The following is an 18,997-nucleotide window of genomic DNA, read 5'->3' as shown; positions in this document are numbered from 1 at the left end:
AGGGTTTTTTTGATGAGACCTTTTTAACAAACGTTTAGCATGGCGGTAACAGATGTGCACCTTTGGGAAACACAACTAAAGTGTGTGCAAAGTGTCACAGCGTCTGATGCTGACCTCTTCCCACTGATCTGTGAAGAGGGTTCAAAAGCCCTGAAAATAATGGCCAAGCAAAGATACCCAGTTTCAGAGAAGAAAGTCCATGAAGAACACACAAACACGTTTGGTGGGGGAAAAAAAACATTCAGAATTTATTTTCCAACAGACACAGCCAGCATCAGCAGGTACAGCTCCAGGGATCTCGGCAGACCATACATTCACAAGGCATTCTCAGCTCGGCAGTGAGCGCGCCACTGGGGTGGTTCTCGGCAACAACACACACTTCACAGTGTAAACAGGTGCTGTCATTGTGTTCTTACAGTTCCAGAAGGAAAGGCACAACTTGGCAAAAACACTTGTTTGGGTCCTAAAGTCAGGTGCAGTAACTAAGAGACAAAACTCGAGTAACAGTCTGGATCTGCAGTTCCACAAGGGCTTCAGCAGGGAGAAAGACTCCCCCACCCGGCCGTCTGATTTTTTTCCTCCTTCCTCATTTAACAGCTAGAGCCACGCTTCATCAACTGCTTAATATTATCACATGTACAAAGGGGAGTTTAAAAAAAGGGATCAAAGACTTCTCGAACATCCGGCTGTTCCCACCAACTCTTAGCTTTAAGACGGAGCCTGGAATACTTCAGCGGTCATAAAATAGGAAAATAGAGACTATGGCTACAAAAATAAAAAATGAATGAGGTAGATAAATTAAAGCTTTCACACCCAGGACTGCCTGTCCCAACTTCATAGCCTTCATGCAACACGCCGGGGTGCAGGGCGGGGGAGAAGAGATCTTCATTATTACTTGGCTTCAGCTGCACCAAGGAAATTAAAAAACAAAAACAAAAACAAAAAATGAGAACTTGTGATACAGAGGTTCCATCTTCCATGAGTTAAGAATGAAAACGCATTCTTCAAAACAGAGCAGGCACTTGCAAACCCCAAGTCACCTGAGAATCCCGGCTCAGTGCCCCGCTGTCCTGGCGCGGGAAGGCAAGGCACCTGCAAAATGTGGGAGTGGTTCACACTCGGGGGGCTCCAGATGGACTGTATTTAAATAAGCAGCAAAGCACACGTACGTACACACACACACACCCACACACCGGCTCCCTGCGGACTACAGCACATCCACGCAAGGGCAGCTACTTCCGTCCTGAGGCTGAAGGGATTCTGTTAATTCTGCAACCCCGGTTTGTTTGGGTTGTCTTCCTTTTAAGTACATTCAACAAAACAAAAGGAAACAAAAGATGGTGAAAGATTGGGGAGCCATCAAATTGGCCCCTAAATAGATGACAGACCCTTGTCCATTTACCCGCATAGTCAGCACGGAAGTACACAGTCCCTCACCCCACGATTAGGCTAAGGAGTTGTCTTTTCCACTGTGGTTCAGTCAGTTCCAATTGGCACACAGTCTTTGGAAAGAGTCACTCTAGGTTGTACAAAGCTTCTACGTACATAGTTTGTTGCAAGTAAGAAAGCTACTTTGCAAGACCCGCTTCTTTCCAAAAATTAAAAAAAAAAAAAATCTAGTCAGTTTTGGTATGAACTTTGTTTGTTTCTTTTTAAATTTTCCTTTGTTTACTTTTTTTGCAAAGCAGCATAGCAACAATTGTGATTGTAGGAATAGCCCAGGTTGGGTTACCACCCACCGTAAACATCATTTGCATATCAGTAAGAAAAAGGACACTGGAGATCTGGGTCCCTCGCGCTCCCGTTCCATCTCCCCAGCTTAGCTGACTGCGATCTTGTTTTCTTCCAGGAAGTGAGGGAACTGGTGTTTGGCAACGCCATCAGTGACGCCTGGCTTCTCGGCCGCACTGCCGCCAGACTGGGAGCTGTCCATCTTGGAGGCGGTGGTGCTGCTCACCACCGAGCTGGCCCCCAGGGACACGGGCAGGGTGGGGATCCCGCCGCTCTGGATTACCGAGATCTCATTAGTCTTCATGGCCAGGCCGCCGTTGAGCATGCTGGTGTACTGGCTCCACACCACCGGGTCCATGCTCACCGAGGGCGACAGGATCTCCTTGGAAAACATTTCTGGCACTCGCTTTCCATCCGCGCCCAGCAGGGCCATGGTGTTCTCGATGGCCAGCTTCCTCCCGCGGCGAGCGGAGTTATTGTTGGCCCCGTGAGTCATGTAGTGGACCTGCCCGGATGGGATGAGACAGGACAGAGATTTGGATCAGGTGGAGATCTGACCGATTATCCGCATGCCCAAATCTGCAGACCAGTGCGGTCCTACTCGGATAAGGGCTTAGCATACTTCTGTATTTAGAAATTAAGATTATGTAAAAAAAAAAAAAATTCAGAGATTTGGTCTAGACTTGTAGAGGGAAAGAAAAATATGAGGATCTGGCAGTATGTGTGCACTTATGTGAACACCTGCTACATGCCCAGTGTCAGGGCCCATGTCTGTAATCCCAGCCCTCTGGAGGCTGAGGCCTCCAGAAGGATCACCATGTTCAACGCCAGCCGGAGCTACATAGCTGAGACTCTGTCTCAAAAAACAAACAACAAACCAATCTGTATATGCACACAAACCTCTTCAAGAGATAAAACAGTGCAGAGTTTAACACACACCAGAGTACAAGCAGAATGGGGATCTATGATCAAGGTAAGATTGTATCAACGTAAGATTGTATCCTGAGCCTGCTCTTCAAGTCCTGTTGCAAAATGAAAACCTGTGAACTATCTCAGGAGGTCTCTATTCTCCTTGCCAGGTGTGAATCTACAATGACTTGCCTTAGGAAAATTCACTTGGAATCACTTTTTAAAACAAAACCTTCTGCCCTAACACAGCTGACACGAGCAGCACCTGGTGGCTGGGCAGGCATGTGCTCAGAGGCACAACACAGAGCAGGACCAGACTGCATACAGGGTAACACGAACAGTGAGGAAGTCTAGCAACCATCCCTAAGGAGGAAAGTAAATGTCAGGGAAAGCCACAGTGGGGAGGGATACAATGTGGCCTAAGCTAACTGATCTCTGCTGACGAAGGAATCCTGCTGACCCTCTGCTTCTTCAAGCAAGCCGTGTGTGGCACTGCCCTTTTGAGCTTCTAAGTAAAAACCCCTCGGTGCTCGGTGCCAGGTCAAGCCCTGTGGGTTCACCGTTACTGTCACCCTCAGAAGTCCAGGCACCCTGACAGCAGTGGCTCACCGTGAGCCCCGAGCGGCTGCCAAAGTGGAACCAGCAAGGCTTCCATGAGAGCCCCTGGCCTCACGCTGGCCCAGCCCAGACACCTCCATGGACAGTGGACTTTGCCTCTGGAGCAGCACACCCAGGCTGACGGGAGACCCCAAATCAAAAGCTGCACGGGCTGCTTTTCACCCATCGGTGGGCAACCCCTAAACCCACGTATCTTAGCAGGAAGTACTCTACAGACTGCCCCGTGGAAGGCCTGGCTCCACAATCATAACCTAACGGCTACTCTTGTTTTAAACCAGAGTAGTTAAACCCAGCAGAGGTGGTGGCCAGTGAGGTAGGGAATTACCAGGAGTTTGAGGCCAGTCTTAAGACACTCCTGAGACCTGGCCTCAACAAAATCACCTCTTGCAGCCCTGTATGCACCTTTCTACTGTATACATATGTAACTCATGGTATTTGTCTCAACTAGGCAGCCTGGCAACAACCACCAGAGCGCATCCTCATCAAGTCTGGAAAGCCACACACACCATCCCACGCAAGCAGCTCCACCTTACAGTAATAGAGAACAAGCGTCCCCTGCGTTTCCAGGTCTTATCTCATGCATCTATTCAGCTTCAGGGTTTTGCTCCTCTGCACGGGCACTAGGAACTGAACCCAGAGCCCTGCAGGTGGTAATCAGGTTCTCAACCACTGAGCCTTACTTAACCATTTAACTATGGTTCAAAAAAAAAAATCGGGTCTCCCTGACTATCTGGGGTTGGGGGAAGAGCTACCCGTCTTGGACCGAGAAAGAAGCACAAAACAAACCACATTCTGCTTCCAGGTGGCATCACTTGTGCATGGCATCATGATTTTATGTGCCACCAGGGTTTAGGCAAAGCCACTACCCCATTACAGTCAATGTTCTATTAGCCCACCAAATTCAGGGACAGGGGCAAGGACTCAGCTTTGAGCCGTGGTACTACCTGGCAAGTGTGAGGTCCTGAGTTTGAGTCCCTCTTCAAAAAAACAAACAAAAAAATCTAGTCAAGAATATTCCACTTTGAGATGTCGTGATGTGAGAAAACAGACCTATGGAAAAAATTGTTTTCACAAGCCAGCTCTGAAGTACAATTGTATTAAGTCCCATTTGGTCCCTCCCTCCTGTTTTGGAGGGGTCTTTTTGAGACAGGGTTTGGCTATGCAGTTCAAAATGGCCTCAAACTCCTGGCATCCTCCTGAGTGCTGGATTACAGGCATGCATCACCATGCCCAGCCCTCACGCATGCCAAGCCAACTGCTCCACCACTGCCTCAACTACCCCAGCCCATTTGGTCTTCAATGCAAAAATCACGGTGCACACCATTACTGAGAGGCCGCCCCATCCAAGCCAACTTTCCCGAAGCGCAGGAACCCACCTTCAGGTTGCCTTTGGTGGTGAAGGCTCGCCCACACACACTGCACATAAAAGGCTTCTCTCCAGTGTGCGTGCGTTCGTGGATCTGCAGGGCACTGGCCGAGGAGAAGTTCTTCCCACAGCGCGTGCAGGCATGCTGCTTGGCTTGCCGGCGGGGCTGGGCGGCCAGCAGAGGCGTCATGCCAGGAGACAACGCAGAGGGGCCAACAAATGAGCCGGGAACCTCGACTTTGACATAGGTGGGCTGTGCGCGGATGAACGTGGGCGGGAGGCCGCTGCGACCTGGTTGTGTACAAGAGAAGAGAAGCCCACACTTTTATCGTCCAACACCTGCTCATGCGTCAGAACCAAAGAAACCTCGCAAAACCACTGCCCACTAACCCCGTGCAGAACACTCAGTCCTACCTCCAAAGCGGCTTCCCTTTGAATGCTTTCTGCACCAAGAATAAAGAAGACTCAACACTAAGGAGAAACTGTCTGTTGGGTTTATATAATGGTATGGGCTAAGGGCCAGGGATACAGCTCAGCGGCACAGCACCTGCCAGGCAAGCGCAAGGCCCTGAGTTTTATTCTAGGTAAAATTTAAAAAATATACACGGGCAACACAGGAACACGTGCAGGGAAGTTCTGATCTTTACATCCTTTAAAAAGCTATTTTTGGTCTGGGCGAGGTGGTGCACTCCTGTAATCCCAGCATGGGGGGGCGGGGGCTGAGGCAGGGAGACTGTCACTAGTTTGAGACCAGCGTGGGCTACAAAAATGAGCCCAACGCCAGCCTGAACCACACAGCGAGACCCTGTCTCAAAAACCAAACAAACAAACACCTCACAGACACAAAAACCCCAAAACCACCCACCTAAATAAATGAATAAATAAATAGAAAGCCATCTATAAACTATGCCCAACGATCCTGACTGTCTGATATTCAGCTGTTACCCTCTTTTAGATTAGGGGCATAACTTCCTGCCCACAATGGCTATGTGAGTATAAAACAGGTTTGTCCTTTCCTCTTTGGTGATTAATTTGTGAACATTTCCTCAGGGAGGTGAGACCCCAGAATCAAGAAACTACAGTTCATTCAATTGACTGAGAAGCAGCACCCACCTCCCCAAACACCCTTCTCCCGGGATTTACTGAACCACCCCTCTGTCCCATGGGGTCACAGACAAAAATAGAAAGCCATCGGCATCACTCTGCCACACCCAATTTACACAAACCGTTACCAACTTAAAAGCGTGTCCACTGCTGGGGTAGAGGTAGGTTTTATGCCCTTCTACCCAAGCACAGCAAAGCCAATCGCCCTACGGAGGAGCTGCTTCAGAGACTCCGAGTGTCAAGGTCCACCCAGGTTCCTTTTTTGATGACCTTGAGCCCAAAATGGACATTAAGTTAAATCCAAAGCGCTATCACCTTCCATCTCAGGGCGGCTGTTCTCGGAGCTCTCAGCTTTGAGCCCGGTATCTGGGGACCGGGACTTGACGCTTTCTGCTTGGCTATTGGCCGGGGACAGGGCCTGGGCACACACGGCCTCCATGACATCCGGGCTCCGGCTCGGGTACTCCTGGTCACCGGCCAGGGAGGAGTCGTCGTTGGTCAGCCCGTCGCTCTCCCCCGAGCCGTTCTCCCTGCTGCTCTGGCGCTGCAGGCTCAGAGGAGCAGGGGCAGGACCCGCCGCCTTCCCGGGGGCGTCCTGGGAGGCCACCACCACCGTGGGTGACGCCACATGGATGCTGGGCAGCGGCACGGACACCTTGGAGCAGCCGCCGCCGGGGGTGTCGTGGGAGCCGATCTCCTCCACGTCCACCTGCTTGTGGCCCATGCTGCTGCTGTCACAGAGCACAGCGGCGGGCTCGGGCCCGGCCAGCTCGCAGGGCCTCTCCAGCAGGGGCGTGTTGGGGATGCGGCCGCCCATGTGCATGCGGATGTGCTGCTGCAGCATGACCGCGTTGGTGAACTTCTTCTCGCAGATGGGGCACGAGTGCTGTATCTTCACCGCCGTGTTGGTTCGGTGCACCCCGAGGTGTGTCTTCAAGTTGCCTTTGGTGGAAAAGGCGCGGCCACAGATCTTACATGGGAACGGCCTCTCCCCGGTGTGCGTGCGGTAATGCATCTTCAGGGAGCTCTGGCAGCTTAAGACTCGGTGGCAAATGACACATTCGTTGGGGTCAGTGGTGGCCTTGTCGATGTTCTCCACCAGCTGCTGCAATTTCAGGGTCTCGGACCCCGGCTCGGGGGGCCCAGTGCCCTGGAAGCCACCGACCCTGGGAGGGTTATGGTTGGGCCCCACCCCTGGTAGTGTGGGTCCACCCTCACTTTCTGGGGAGGGACCCGGATGCAGGTCGCTGGGCAGAGGTGGGCCACCCAGGAGGTCCTTGGGGTTAGTCCCCGAGGGGATATGCTGAGGTAGCCCTATGGGAGGGGTCCCCGTTACCAGGAGAGGTTTGCTGTCTACAGAGAGACTCGGCTCATCTACGATGGGCACAGGGACAGAGAGTGCACAGGGGACGCCACTGCCTGCCCCCACTTTGTCCTGGAACTCAGCGAACAGCTGGGGGTTTGCCTTCACCTGGGGGTGCCGGTGAAAGTGCACCTTGAGGTTGCCCTTGGTGGTGAAGCGGTGGCCACAGACAGCGCACATGTACGGCCTCTCTCCAGTGTGTGAGCGCAGGTGGATCTGCAAGGAGCTGTCAGTCCCGAACACCTTGGTACAGTACTTACACTTGTGCTTGTAGAGGGCCGCCTCGTCTTTGGGTTTGACATCCACCGCGGAGATGTTGGGGGGCTTCCCTTTCCCTTTCTTGGCTGGGTCTAGTGCCACGGTGGAGAAAGGGCTCTGGAAGACCACAGAGCCTGGGGCCTGAGGTAGCAAAGCGCCCGGAAGGCGAGACATGACATTTGGGAGCACCCGAGTCCCATCCGGCTTCAGGGCAAAGGGCGCCAGCCCTGGGGTCAGCGGGCCGTGGGAGGGGACGTTGGCGTGAGGTAGCTTGGCTTGTTTCAAGGTGTCCAGGGACAGACCCTGGCTTCCGGCCTTCTGGCTGAGCAGGGCCACGGTGGCAGACACCTGCTGGGACATGTGGCTGCCCAGGGCCTTCAGGGTGTCGGTGCCCGCCGCCCCAGAGTGCAGGGCGTGTGCTGCCCACATGTTCACTTGGATTCGGATCTGCTCCGTGAGCTGGATCTGCTGCAGCTGCTGCTGCTGCAGACACAGGATCTGCTCCAGGACCCAGGGGATGCTGCTGGCACCGGGCACGGGTGCGGGGGGCGCGTCCACACTGCGCTGGTTCACCGCCACCTTGGTGCCCCGGAGCGCCTGCAGGGTCACGTTGGTGTTGGTCACTTTGCCTTTGGGTAAGTAGCCGAGGTCCTGTGGGGTGGGTGGCAGAGCAGCCTCTGTTTTCAGGTACATGACAGACTCCGCGCCCAGCTTGTCCTTGGCATCCCCCGAGCTGCTGCCACCCTCCTTGCCACCCGGACTCAGGGGCTGTTGGCTGAGCACGGCTTGGGGGAAGTCCTCAGAAGGCACCGGCCCCTCGCCATCATTCATGATGAGGACGGGTGGATTTTTAGTGCAATTTCTCTTATGTTCCAAGAATTCAGAGAAGACAAAGAACTCAGCACAACACTTGTCGCAGACGTGGGTCTCCTCCCGCCGAGGCCGCTTTCCAGTGGCTTTGTCCCCACTCAGTTCGTCGCCATGCCCCAGGTGGTTCATTGGCACACCTGTAAAAGTGGAAAAATAGCTTAAGAATTTTGCCCCAGAAAGGGAGGAGGGCAAGCTCTCGGGAAGCTACAGGCAGGAACACCCACCATGACAAAGCCACACTGTCACGGTCCCCGTGGCCAGCAGAGCACCTAAGGGGGAAACAGCCACCCAGACTCGGAGCACCCGAGCTACCACCTAGGTGTAGGCTGTTTGTGTCCCCTGGACTGATAGTGGGATAGATAACCAGTCCCCACCCTGCGCCTTCTTTGGGTCGGGTGTCTGCAGAGATTAGTAAATCAAGTCCAAGGCCTGGCACCATCATACAAGACGGCGCAGACGGGGTAGGGAAAGGAAAGGCAGCCAGCTGACAGTGCAGGTGCCTCAGGTCCTCTAGCAAGCACCTGTCCTTGGGCCACTCAAACACAGGCGCTGGGCCGCTGCACCTGTCGGGGAACAGACTCTGGTTGTTTCAGGTCACTTGGTGTAACAGCCGCCCTGGGAACTGCATGTGATGTAAAATAAACCCTGTTCCGACTCTGCACCCCTGAGCTGCATCACAGAGGCCACAGATCTGACGGAATGAGGACTCTGGGACTTATTCAGATCATAGCCGGTCACTCAACTTAATCAGCACCCACCAGCAGCAGAGAGGTTTAAAGGCACCAACAATTATGATGGGAGCACTAAGTTCATTAAAATATGAAGAACAAGGGCTGGAGGTTTAGCTCAGGGGCATAAATTCCTGCTTGGCAAACGCCAGGTCCTGAGTTCCCATCCCCAGTACCAATATGAAGAACAAGGGCGGGCGGTAGCAATGCCTGTAATCCCAGCACTCTGGAGGCTGAGGCAGGAAGGTTGCCAGGAGTTCAAGGTCAGCCTGGGCTACATAATGACACCTTGTCTCACAAAACAAAGAACTAAAACCTAGACATCAATCTAATGCATGGAACAAAAGACCCTTACAGTGTAAATCCCAGAAGGCTGCAGAAACTAGAGATGGAAAGGTCTTCCACGTTATAGAAAGCTATCTACAGAGTCAATGCAATCCCCATCAAAATTCCAATGACATTTTTTCATACAACTAGAAAAAATAAAATTTACATGAAACACAGGTGATCCAGAACAGCTCATGCAACCCAGAGCAAAGAGAACAAGGCTCGTTGCTTCATAACACCAGATTCAAAGCACATGACAGAGCTGAGGCTCCAGAGGCTGCAGGGCACCATGACGGAAAAACACAGAGACCAAGGAACAGAAGTCACAAAACAAAACTACAGCCATCTAATTCTTGACAAAGGGACCAAAAACATAAACCGGAAAAAGACAGCTTCTTCAATAAATGGTGCTCACAGAAGTATGCAGACAAAAACCAAGATCCCCTGTGCCACACCCCATACCAAAATCAATTTAAAACAAAACAAAGACCTTGTGGGTATAAAAAAGACCTCTAACTTTCAAACTAAGAAAAAACGGGAGCCAGGCGTGGTGGCACACGCCTGTAAATCCCAATACTTGGGAGGCAGAGACAGGAGGATTGCTGCCAAGTTAGAGGCAAACCTGGGCTACACAATGAGTTCAAGATCAGCCTGAATTACAAAGTGAGGTCCTGTCTGGACCCCTCTAAACAGAACAAAAACAGTAAGAGCAACAATCGAGCTACTGTTTGATCCAGCTCCACCGCCCCTTGGCATGACCCCAAGGAAGGGATACCTACACCCCCATGTTTACCACGGTACCCATACAACAGCCAGGCTGTGGAGTCGTCTAGATGCAAACTGTGGTAAACACAAGGGAACACTGCTCAGCCTGAATGACATCTGGAGGAAAACATGGAAGAAGAGATCGTCATGTTAATCTTTGTGTATTAAGAGAAGGTAACCAGAGAGACTAGAAATGGGGCGGATTCACAGCTCTCATCTATACCTCTGCATAATAATTCTACTCCTCTGAAATAAAACAGAGCATCTTCAATTCAGAATCACTTGATTTTTTTCAACTTTATGATGGCAGCTAGGAAAGAAACAACCTTTTTTTTGTCTTTTTTCCTTTTTATCGGTACCGGGGATCGAACTCATGACTGCCTGCTTTACAAGGCAGGCGCTTATTACGCTGAGTTAAATCCCCAGCCCCAAGAAACACACCTTTGATAAAGTATTTGGAATTGAGTTGCTTTTGGCTTTTTTAAACAGGGTCTCACTGTGTGGTCTTGAACTCACAGGGATCCCCTTGCCTCAGCCTCCAGAGCATTAGGATATAAATGCCTGTGCCGGGATGTCCCACCAAGCTATCTCCTTTTGAGTAGCTGTATTCTTAAAGGGGAGAGGGGGGCCCTGGGGGGATAGCTCAGTGTCAGAGCACCCCTGGGTTTAAGCTTCAGCCGCTTGAAAAACAACAGACAAGATTGGCTGATTTCTTTGGTAACATATAACACCTGTCTGAGAACTCTGCACCAGCCAGAAGCCCAGAGTAGTTTCTCTGTTCACCTACGCTGTCAAATAGGCCCATCCTGCTAAAAAATCTAGGCACACTTAGACCCAGCCACTCGGACCCAGGAATCTAAACCCGAGGTACATTTGCACAAACACACAAAAATCCATCCATCAAGGAAATTCTTTTTCCCCACCAATGTTTACAGCAGGAAACTGTGAATTTTGGCCACCCTTAATAAGAAAAGGATAAAGTCGTCTATGCCATAGAAGTTAGGTGACACAGTTACGAACAGTGTGTAAAATGTAACTTTTTTTTATCCCCGGTACCGACAAAAAAAAAAACAAAGAATTCTTTAGGGGCTGGGGATTTAGCTCAGCGGCATAAGTGCCTGCCTTGCAAGCAGGCAGTTGTGAGTTCAATCCCCGGTACCAATAAAAAACAAAACAAAACAAAAACGAGACAGTGTAGTTCAGGCTGGCCTCAAACTCATGGCCATCCCCCTGGCTTGCCACCATGCCAGACATCCACTATTACCCAGGCCTGGTAGTACATGCCTGTAATCCCAGCTCCCTGGGAGGCTGAGGCAGGAAAATTATAAATTTGAGCTCAGCCTGGGGAATTTAGCAAGATCTTTTCTCAAAATAAAAATATAAAAAGGGTTGGGGATGGGTGTGGTGGCACATGCCTGTAATCCCAGCACTGGGGAGGCTCAGGCAGGAAGATGGATACAAGTTCAAGGCCAGCCCAAAATGCAGAGACCCCGTCTTAAACAAACACGGAGGGGTTCAAGGGAGAGCCGGAGAACGCTGGGTGGGGATCAAGTTAGATCATGTACAGGGATGAATTCTCTAGGATGAATGTGACACTATCCATGCCCAAAATGTACCAATAACATCTGATGAGAGACACAACAGCAACAAAACCATTGGGATTTGTACCAAATAAATAATACAGGGGAACTGCATTATATATGCTGCTCTACAGACAACTGCCTAAGAATTATTTCGGAGGAGACAAAGGGACAGAGAACAGGGTGCTTACATTAATGCAGTCTCGTGTGGGTTTGCAGAGAGACATAATCCGAACCTGGATGCCCTGAGAGGACACAAGAGAAACTGCCATCCATGTGCGCTTGCTAGCGTGGTGGCCGGAGTTTGGGATGGTAAACTCTCCCTATACACACCTTATGGACTCAGTCTCTCTTTTAGGGGGAGAGAGTCACACTAGGGATTGAAGGCAGGTCCTTCACACCCAGCCCTTGTTTATTTGTGTTCTAAGGCAGGGTCTTGCTGATTTGCTCACTTGCCCATTCCGGCCTCAAATTTGCAACTCTTCTGCCTCAGCCTCCTGGAGTGCTGGGGTTATAGGTGTGTGTCACCATGCTGGGCACTGAGGCTTCTTTTAAATTAGCATCAAGTAAGTCCAAGGTGCACAGCTAGAGCCGGGACACGGCACAAGCACCTGCCTGGAAAGTGCAAGGTCCTGAGTTAGATTCCTGGTACCAAAGGGGAAAAGATGCACAGCTTTTTCTGAAGCTGCATCCATCTCTTCATTTCCTCTTGTTTCAGCTATTCTGTGGTTAAAATTTTCTAAGAAGGCTCATGTTGCCATTTCTATTCCACTTTTTAAGTGCAAAATCAAATTACAACCACCCAATTCAAACAAAAACATAACCACACTAAAGCCTCACACCTAAACCCACATTCCCATTGCACAGATGAGGACATTGAGGCTCAGAAATGCTGAAGTTGCTGGAGATAAGATGACTACAAGAATAAATTCTTATAGTGCAGATTTTTTTTTTTTTTTTTTTTTGTATGGAAGATCGAACTCATGACCTCACCATGCTAAATCCCTGGCCCCTGAATTCATTACATTTTTGTGCAGGTGACTTTCCTCTCTCCCCATGAATTTCTTTCTTTTAGGGCTTTATCCTTTCATTCCATGTCTGCAGGCTCCCCCCTTGTTTTATAGGGTGCTGGGGCCTGCACCCAGGGTCTTTCGCATTGCAAGCCCAGTCCCTAGGGTCTCAGCCAATTGAACTATACCCCAGATTCTAAAGCAAGCTTTCCTGAGCTGTGGTCCATGAAATGAAGAACACCAAATGTATTTAGTCAGTCACATGAACTAAAAATGAACATTTCTTCCAGTTAGGCTTATAAGGAGCTGGGTATGGTGGTGCATGCCTATAATCCCAGCACTTGGGAAGCTGAGGCAGGAGGACCACCTGAACTGAACTGTCTCCAAAGCAAAACCAAAACAAAACAACAAACAAGACAGCTTGTCAGGAACACCCCAAAGTGACACCAGCAGACCCTGAGATTAACTTGTTACCGACAGAAGCCACAACTATTTTCATACAGTGTGAAGGCTGTCACACTTGACTTAAAAACCCTGGTGACTCCCTGATGGGATGCGAGTTCTTGTTATTTAATCTTTATTAGAGCCTGTGAGGGAAGCATTTCCAAGATCAAGACCAAGTCCTTTATAAAAAAGGATGCAGGATTTACTCAGGCTGAGGCAGGAGATCGAGAGTTTGGGGCCAACCTGGGCTAGAGCTTACCTCAAATAAATAAATAAAATGGGGTTCGTGTTCAGTGTGCGCACCCCGTATACTTCAAATCACGCCTAAGGAGGGACAGTATCTAATGCAGTGTAAAGGCCATGGTACCCTAGTTCATTGTTTAGGGGCTGAGAGCAGGAAGCCAAGTCTACACAGACCAAAGCGAAACACAGATGCAACGTCTTCCCGAGCGTTTCCGACCCAGGACCCAGGACTGGTTGAATCCACAGGCGCACAAGCTGGAGAGGTACAGGGCCACCTATGCATGATAGATGTCTTCATTCTGGAGCGTTACAGTGTCACTGTTTGGTTTTCTAGGTACTTTCAACATGATGTTGAAAAGGGATCTGTGGCACAAAAAAGGTTAAGCTCCTGGCCCTGCAAGGATCCGCAGTCCCCAGAGTGATTTACAGCCTGCAAACCAGCTGCCTGCGCTGTATACACAAGCTCGCCCTCCGAGCCACACCAGAAAACATCCCGCTGGAGTCTTAAACCCGCAGATGTTTGCTTATGCGGTAAAAAGGACTTCTAACGTCCGTCCCCATCACCACTGGCAAATACTGAAACCGTGTATTTGTCAGGGAGTAAGAAGAGGACTCTGATAGGAACAATTACGGGGTGTGCTTAAATTAACCCGAAAGGAAAAAGCAAAGTTGAGAGGGATTACACAGCAACTAGTCCTCCCAGCCCTCCACCCCACCCCCACCCCACCCCGAATTTTAGGAATGTTATCTCTCAGCATCTAGTTATCCAATAAGTTGGAAGAATGCAGTAAGCCCAGCAGGGGTCTTAGATTCAATCACTGCCAAATGGATAGAAAATACTCTTACTATTGTATAGGAAGAAAGTTAATCTACTGGAGGCCAATCAAATTCTGGAAGCACTAAAACGTTTAAAAAATAAAACCCTGTATATCTTGATAAAAGCATTATGACTCAAGCTTATCTTCTTTCTCCTTCCTATATTAAAAGGACAATCCACAGATTATCTAAGTACACAGTATCTCCCACCCTCCCCCACACCCAGCTTAAGTGCTTCCCCCCCAAAAGGGAAATTCTCTCCCCAAGGGCTGTATTGCACTAGTTGGAAATGTCTTTTTACTGAGTTAAGGCTGATGGGTCAAAGCCTTTAAATTCAACTTTGTAGATGGCAAAAATCAGACCTGAAATTACATTTCTACTTAATGAAGCCCTAAAAACACGAAGTTTCAAAGTTCAGGGGCTCTGTATAGAGGGAATAGATCAAGAAACTACTCACAGCTTGTTAAGGTGTACGGGTCTCTGTTATCAAGATGCAGATGTGTTTTGCAAACCCCTTCCTTCTGGGAGAACAAAGCCTGATCCAAATTGGGGGTGGTGGGCGGTCGGGGCGGGGGTGCTGGTGATGCAGTACTTGTCTGGATTCAGACTTTTAAACAAGTTTAGATGTTTCTAGAAGTGCTCATAATATGAGAAGTTAAAAGTGATTAAAAAAGAAACCTCTTAAATTCTTTTCCTGATCTATTTTCCCCCCAGGGCATTGTGTTCCAGAGAAATCAACCAAACGCAAAGACTTATTTCCAAGTCACTTCCCAAGGACTTTTTCATCTAAAGCTTGCAAAGCTTCATCTGAGAAATTAAATGATACAGACACAGAGATCACCTCACCCAACCAGTTTACACAACATGGCTTTCGCATCTGGAAAACAAAGAAGAAAACCCCATTCCATCACCAACTGCTCCGAGACCTAACCAAACTGCTTGAATTCAGGACAGGGCTAATACTCAACAGTGCAGGGCACCGTGGGCAAAGCGTCTGCCACAGGAGCTGCAGGGCAAATGAGAGTTACTTGGTGCGCATTAAAGATAAAGTACAGGAAGCCCCCAGCCCCGGGGTCTAGCACTACAGAATTGTTTCAATTAGCCCCTCAATGCCGCCCCTGATACCAGGGCAAACCCGACAGCGCTGTTAACTCGGAACAAAATGACCTGCTCCTGATCACAGTCAAACACAGAAGAGGCCTTCTATAGTTGAAACCGGCTACTGTATCTTATTGCTGTTCTAGAAAGCACCCAAAAGCTAAAAAAACTAAGGAAGCCCCAATGTGACACCTAAAATATAACCAGAGCAGAACGCAGAGCTCTTTCTAAAGCGACAAAAAACCCGCCCAGCACCTCGCGGTTCACAGGGAAAATGCTCACCGAGTCCAGCCTCCCAAAATGGTTCCCCAGCCTCCTACCTAAAGGGAAGCTCGCTGACCGCCAGCACCACGAGAGAGACAAAGTATCACTGACTTCTAAACCCGGAGGGGAGGCTCCAGCTCCACGGGGCAGGGCAACGTGTTTTACAATGCAACTTATTTTTAATGAATGAAAAAGCAGCTAAGGCCAATGTAGGTCATTTTAGGAAAGAAACGGGGCTAGGAAGTTATTTGGAATTTGCGAATCTTAATCGTTGATGGTTGTAATCCAGTTTAGCACAAAGGGCATTTGAAACTCTTTTGAGAAAATGCTAATTTTCTTTTAAATAGTGTTAGCCCCTCCCTGACCACCTGCAGATTTTTGGATCTGCTAATTATTGTCTGGACTTCATTTTCTTCTCTCAAAAACCATGCTCTCAAATGGCGAGGTCTTAATTTTAAAAGTGATGCCTAGCGTCTATTTTGGGGCTGAGCAAATGCAAACCTCCAATATGCAACCGTTGAAAGACTGCTTGGGAAGACGGACTACGTCCGGCTCCCCAGACAGCAACCGAGGACTCTGCAAACACTCTATAGCTAGCATCCAGGGGTTCTTGGAAAGAATTGCAAACACTGGGGGAACAACAGCTAGCGCAGACGGCGTTGGAGCAGGTAAGCGGCAGAGTGCCCAGGGACGAGCGTCCTCCGCCGAGCCGGCCCTCTGCCCACCGCGCCCCACTCACCAGGTGTGAGGCAGCCTGCGCCCGGACCCGCCTCCCTGCCATCCGCTCGGCTCCACGGGGCCTCCAGGGGGCGCCCGCGCGCAGCCCGGCCAGCCGGTCAGCACCAGCCCGAGTCATCAATGGTGCACCCCGTTCCCCCAAGTGCTGCAGGAGCGCACGGCCGGGCTGGAGACACTGCCCCGGGCTGAGGTTCTCGCCAGCTCCAGCCTGTGTCACTCTCCGAAGCTCTCGAGTAACGAGCTCTCCCTAAAGGTACCAATAACCACCCCAAGCCCCACTTGTGCGCGCCCACCCAATATGAGGGGGGAAGGGGAGGTCAGAGCAGGACCAGGGGAGGGGTCAGGGCCCGGGGCTCGCCCCTCCTCTCCGGAGGAAGCGGGCGGGCCGAGGGTTTTTAACCCTTTTGTTCCAGGTGGGCCAGGCCACGAAGTCGCTGCCCAATCTCCCCCACCCCCCAAGCCAGGCACAAAGAGTCGCCCTCGGCTGCCGGGACCTGGAGGGTGCGCAGCCCTGCCCGTCGGACGGCGAGCCAACGCACAACTGTCCCCGCGGCCAAACTCGTGCTTCTCTCTCCCCCTGCTAAAAAAATGCACGGCCGGGAACGGGGCTTTGGTTCAGCTATTATAAACTTGGGAAATTGCCCTCCCTGGCAAAAAGGCGGAGGCAGAGGTGGCAAGCAGCAGTGACCGCCCGCTAGCGCAATTCAGCGCCGGGGGTGCGCGCGGGGCGCCGGGCGGGGGCGCACAGCCAGCAGGCGCGCGGGCCGCGGGGGGCGCAGGACGAGGCCGGAGGTCGCCGCGCCCCTCCCCCCGCGCGTATGCGCAAAATTTATCAGGCGACGATTTGGCGGGCAGAGCCGGAGGGGAGCCGGGGTGGGAAGGGAGCCGGCTCCCCAAGATCAGCGGCTGGGTGACCCGAAGGGGCAGGGAAGGACCGGCCCTCGCCCCGGTCCCGGCCGCGCGGGGCCCCGAACTCCGCTCGCCCCGGGAGGCGCCGGCGCGGAAGCGTGGGCCGGGTCCAGCCCGGGAGCTCGCCGGGGCCACGACCGCCGGCCCCGGCCCGACCTCTCCCCTCTTCACCTCGCGAGCGCGCGTCTGGAGAGCTGGGCTCCCCGGAACAGCACGCGCGGGGCGAGGAGGGCGCACCCCGGCGGGGCTGTGGAGCGCCGGGGGCCCGCACCCCTCGGACCGGCCGCGGTTATTTTTAGGAAGTCGGAAATCAAAGATGGCTGAGGTCAGGCCCCGAAAGGTTAGGGCGAAGCCCGGGTCGGAAGGCGGCGTAGCCCGAGGGAAAAGGCGAAACCCGAAAAGTGAACGAAAAATAACATGTGGAGAGACGGCACGGGGCTCTTCCCACGAGCTCCGCCGGCCCCGGGAGCGCGGGTGGCCGGGACCCCGGCCCCGGGGTGGGGAGAGGTCGCGCCCCTTCCCCCACTCGGCCGGGGAGGGGCGCGCGTAACAGATCGCCCCCCGCCGGGGTCCTCGGGTGCGCCCCTCCTCCTCTCCCTCAAGGGCCCCCCACGGGCGGCGCAGAGGGTGGGGAGCCCTGGGGTCTCTTTTCTTTTTAAAGCGGCGCCAGGGAAGGAGGGGGGCTAAGTCACGGGAGGGGGACACCAGGGAGGGGAGTGGAACCAATTAAGAAAGGGGCTGAGGACCAGGCGCGGTAACCTCTCGGAGTGAGGGGACGGAGGAGAGTGGGGTCAACTTTACAACGAGAGGCGAGAGGGGGGGAAAGGGGTAAAACCTGCAAGGACGGGGAGCGGGGGCAGAGGCTGCTCCCCCCCTGGAGCGGAGTCCGCGGAGCGCGGCCCCGGCTCAGCCCGCGCCCTCGAGGGTCCAGCAGGCGTCCGGCAGGCGCCCTCTTGGCCGGGCGCCGCGGCCCCACTCACCCGGCTGCCCCGCCGCTGGGGCCGCATCTGCGAGCTCGGGGGTCGGCTGCTGCGGAGGCTGCTCGCCCTGGTCCTCCTCGGAGTTGATGTGCTGGGGTTTCGCCTGCTTGCGCCTCGACATGGTGCCAGCATCGGGGCGCCGGGAGAGCCGCGCTTATTTGCCCTCTCAGCCACAAATTCCTGGAGTTGGGAAATTTACCCCCCTTCGGCCGGAACGCGCATGTCCCAGTAATTATTATTATCAATAATGCATTGCGATTTATCATGAGCCCTGACAGCTGATTGGCCTGGGTCCAAGACCTCAGAGATCATTTAAATAAACCCTCATTGATCAGGGAGGGGCGAGGCATTCTGGGCTTTGTAGTCCGGCCCTACATGTGACCAAGGCGTGTTCATCAGGGGAGCGCAGCTAATTAGCATCCTGGCTCAGATTGGCTGGGGCGCGGACGCAGGGAGAGGGGACCCATCCTCCCTCCAACCCTCGAGACCTCGGAGAGAAAAGAATCGGGGAAAATGAGTGCTTGCTAAAATCGAGGGGCGCGCCTAGAAGTGGTGCGCCCCAAAAATTGCTTTCGTGAGGTTGATATCCACCAGCTGAGGCGGCAGGTCTTTTCATAGTGCAAAACTTCGGTTCAAATTTTACATCTAAAAAAAAAAAAAAAAAAAGCCTTCCATCTGCTTTTTGATGGAAATGTTTAAACTCGGTCTGAGACCGCTGAATAGTGACGGATTTATTCAGCTTTCTGCCCGTCCAAACGCTTAAAGTGACCCTCAACTTTTACAAATTTTACCCTGGGCTTCACTGTGATTAACTACCGCCAAGGGGTAGCAGTGGTCCCCAGGATTCCAGTTCACAAGGATTGGTTTATTATAGTG

The 18,997-nt window shown here is 52.0% G+C and overlaps 1 protein-coding gene across 2 annotated transcripts; it reads right to left on the bottom strand.

The window, feature by feature from the left end:
- Nucleotides 1-230: 230 nt before the first annotated feature.
- Nucleotides 231-18,435, bottom strand: Sall4 (spalt like transcription factor 4). 2 transcript variants are annotated; one of them, XM_003463657.3, is made up of 4 exons: nucleotides 18,122-18,435; nucleotides 6,044-8,356; nucleotides 4,635-4,915; nucleotides 231-2,236 (listed from the first exon to the last, which is right to left on the bottom strand). In XM_003463657.3, the coding sequence occupies exons 1-4, from the start codon at nucleotides 18,240-18,242 to the stop codon at nucleotides 1,820-1,822; spliced, it is 3,132 nt and encodes a 1,043-aa protein (XP_003463705.2). In that variant the 5' UTR covers nucleotides 18,243-18,435; the 3' UTR covers nucleotides 231-1,819. The 2 variants fall into 2 exon arrangements, with proteins under 2 accessions (XP_003463705.2, XP_063104215.1); XM_063248145.1 differs by having other exon boundaries at nucleotides 7,352-8,356; nucleotides 18,122-18,432.
- Between the last annotated feature and the right edge of the window lie 562 nt (nucleotides 18,436-18,997).

Source organism: Cavia porcellus, unplaced genomic scaffold (genome assembly GCF_034190915.1).
Source record: "Cavia porcellus strain 051 isolate PalLab524CR breed Dunkin Hartley unplaced genomic scaffold, mCavPor4.1 scaffold_5, whole genome shotgun sequence".
Lineage (NCBI taxonomy): Eukaryota > Metazoa > Chordata > Mammalia > Rodentia > Caviidae > Cavia > Cavia porcellus.
The sequence above is the reverse complement of the archived record's forward strand: the minus strand, read 5'-3'. Positions and strand labels throughout refer to the sequence as shown.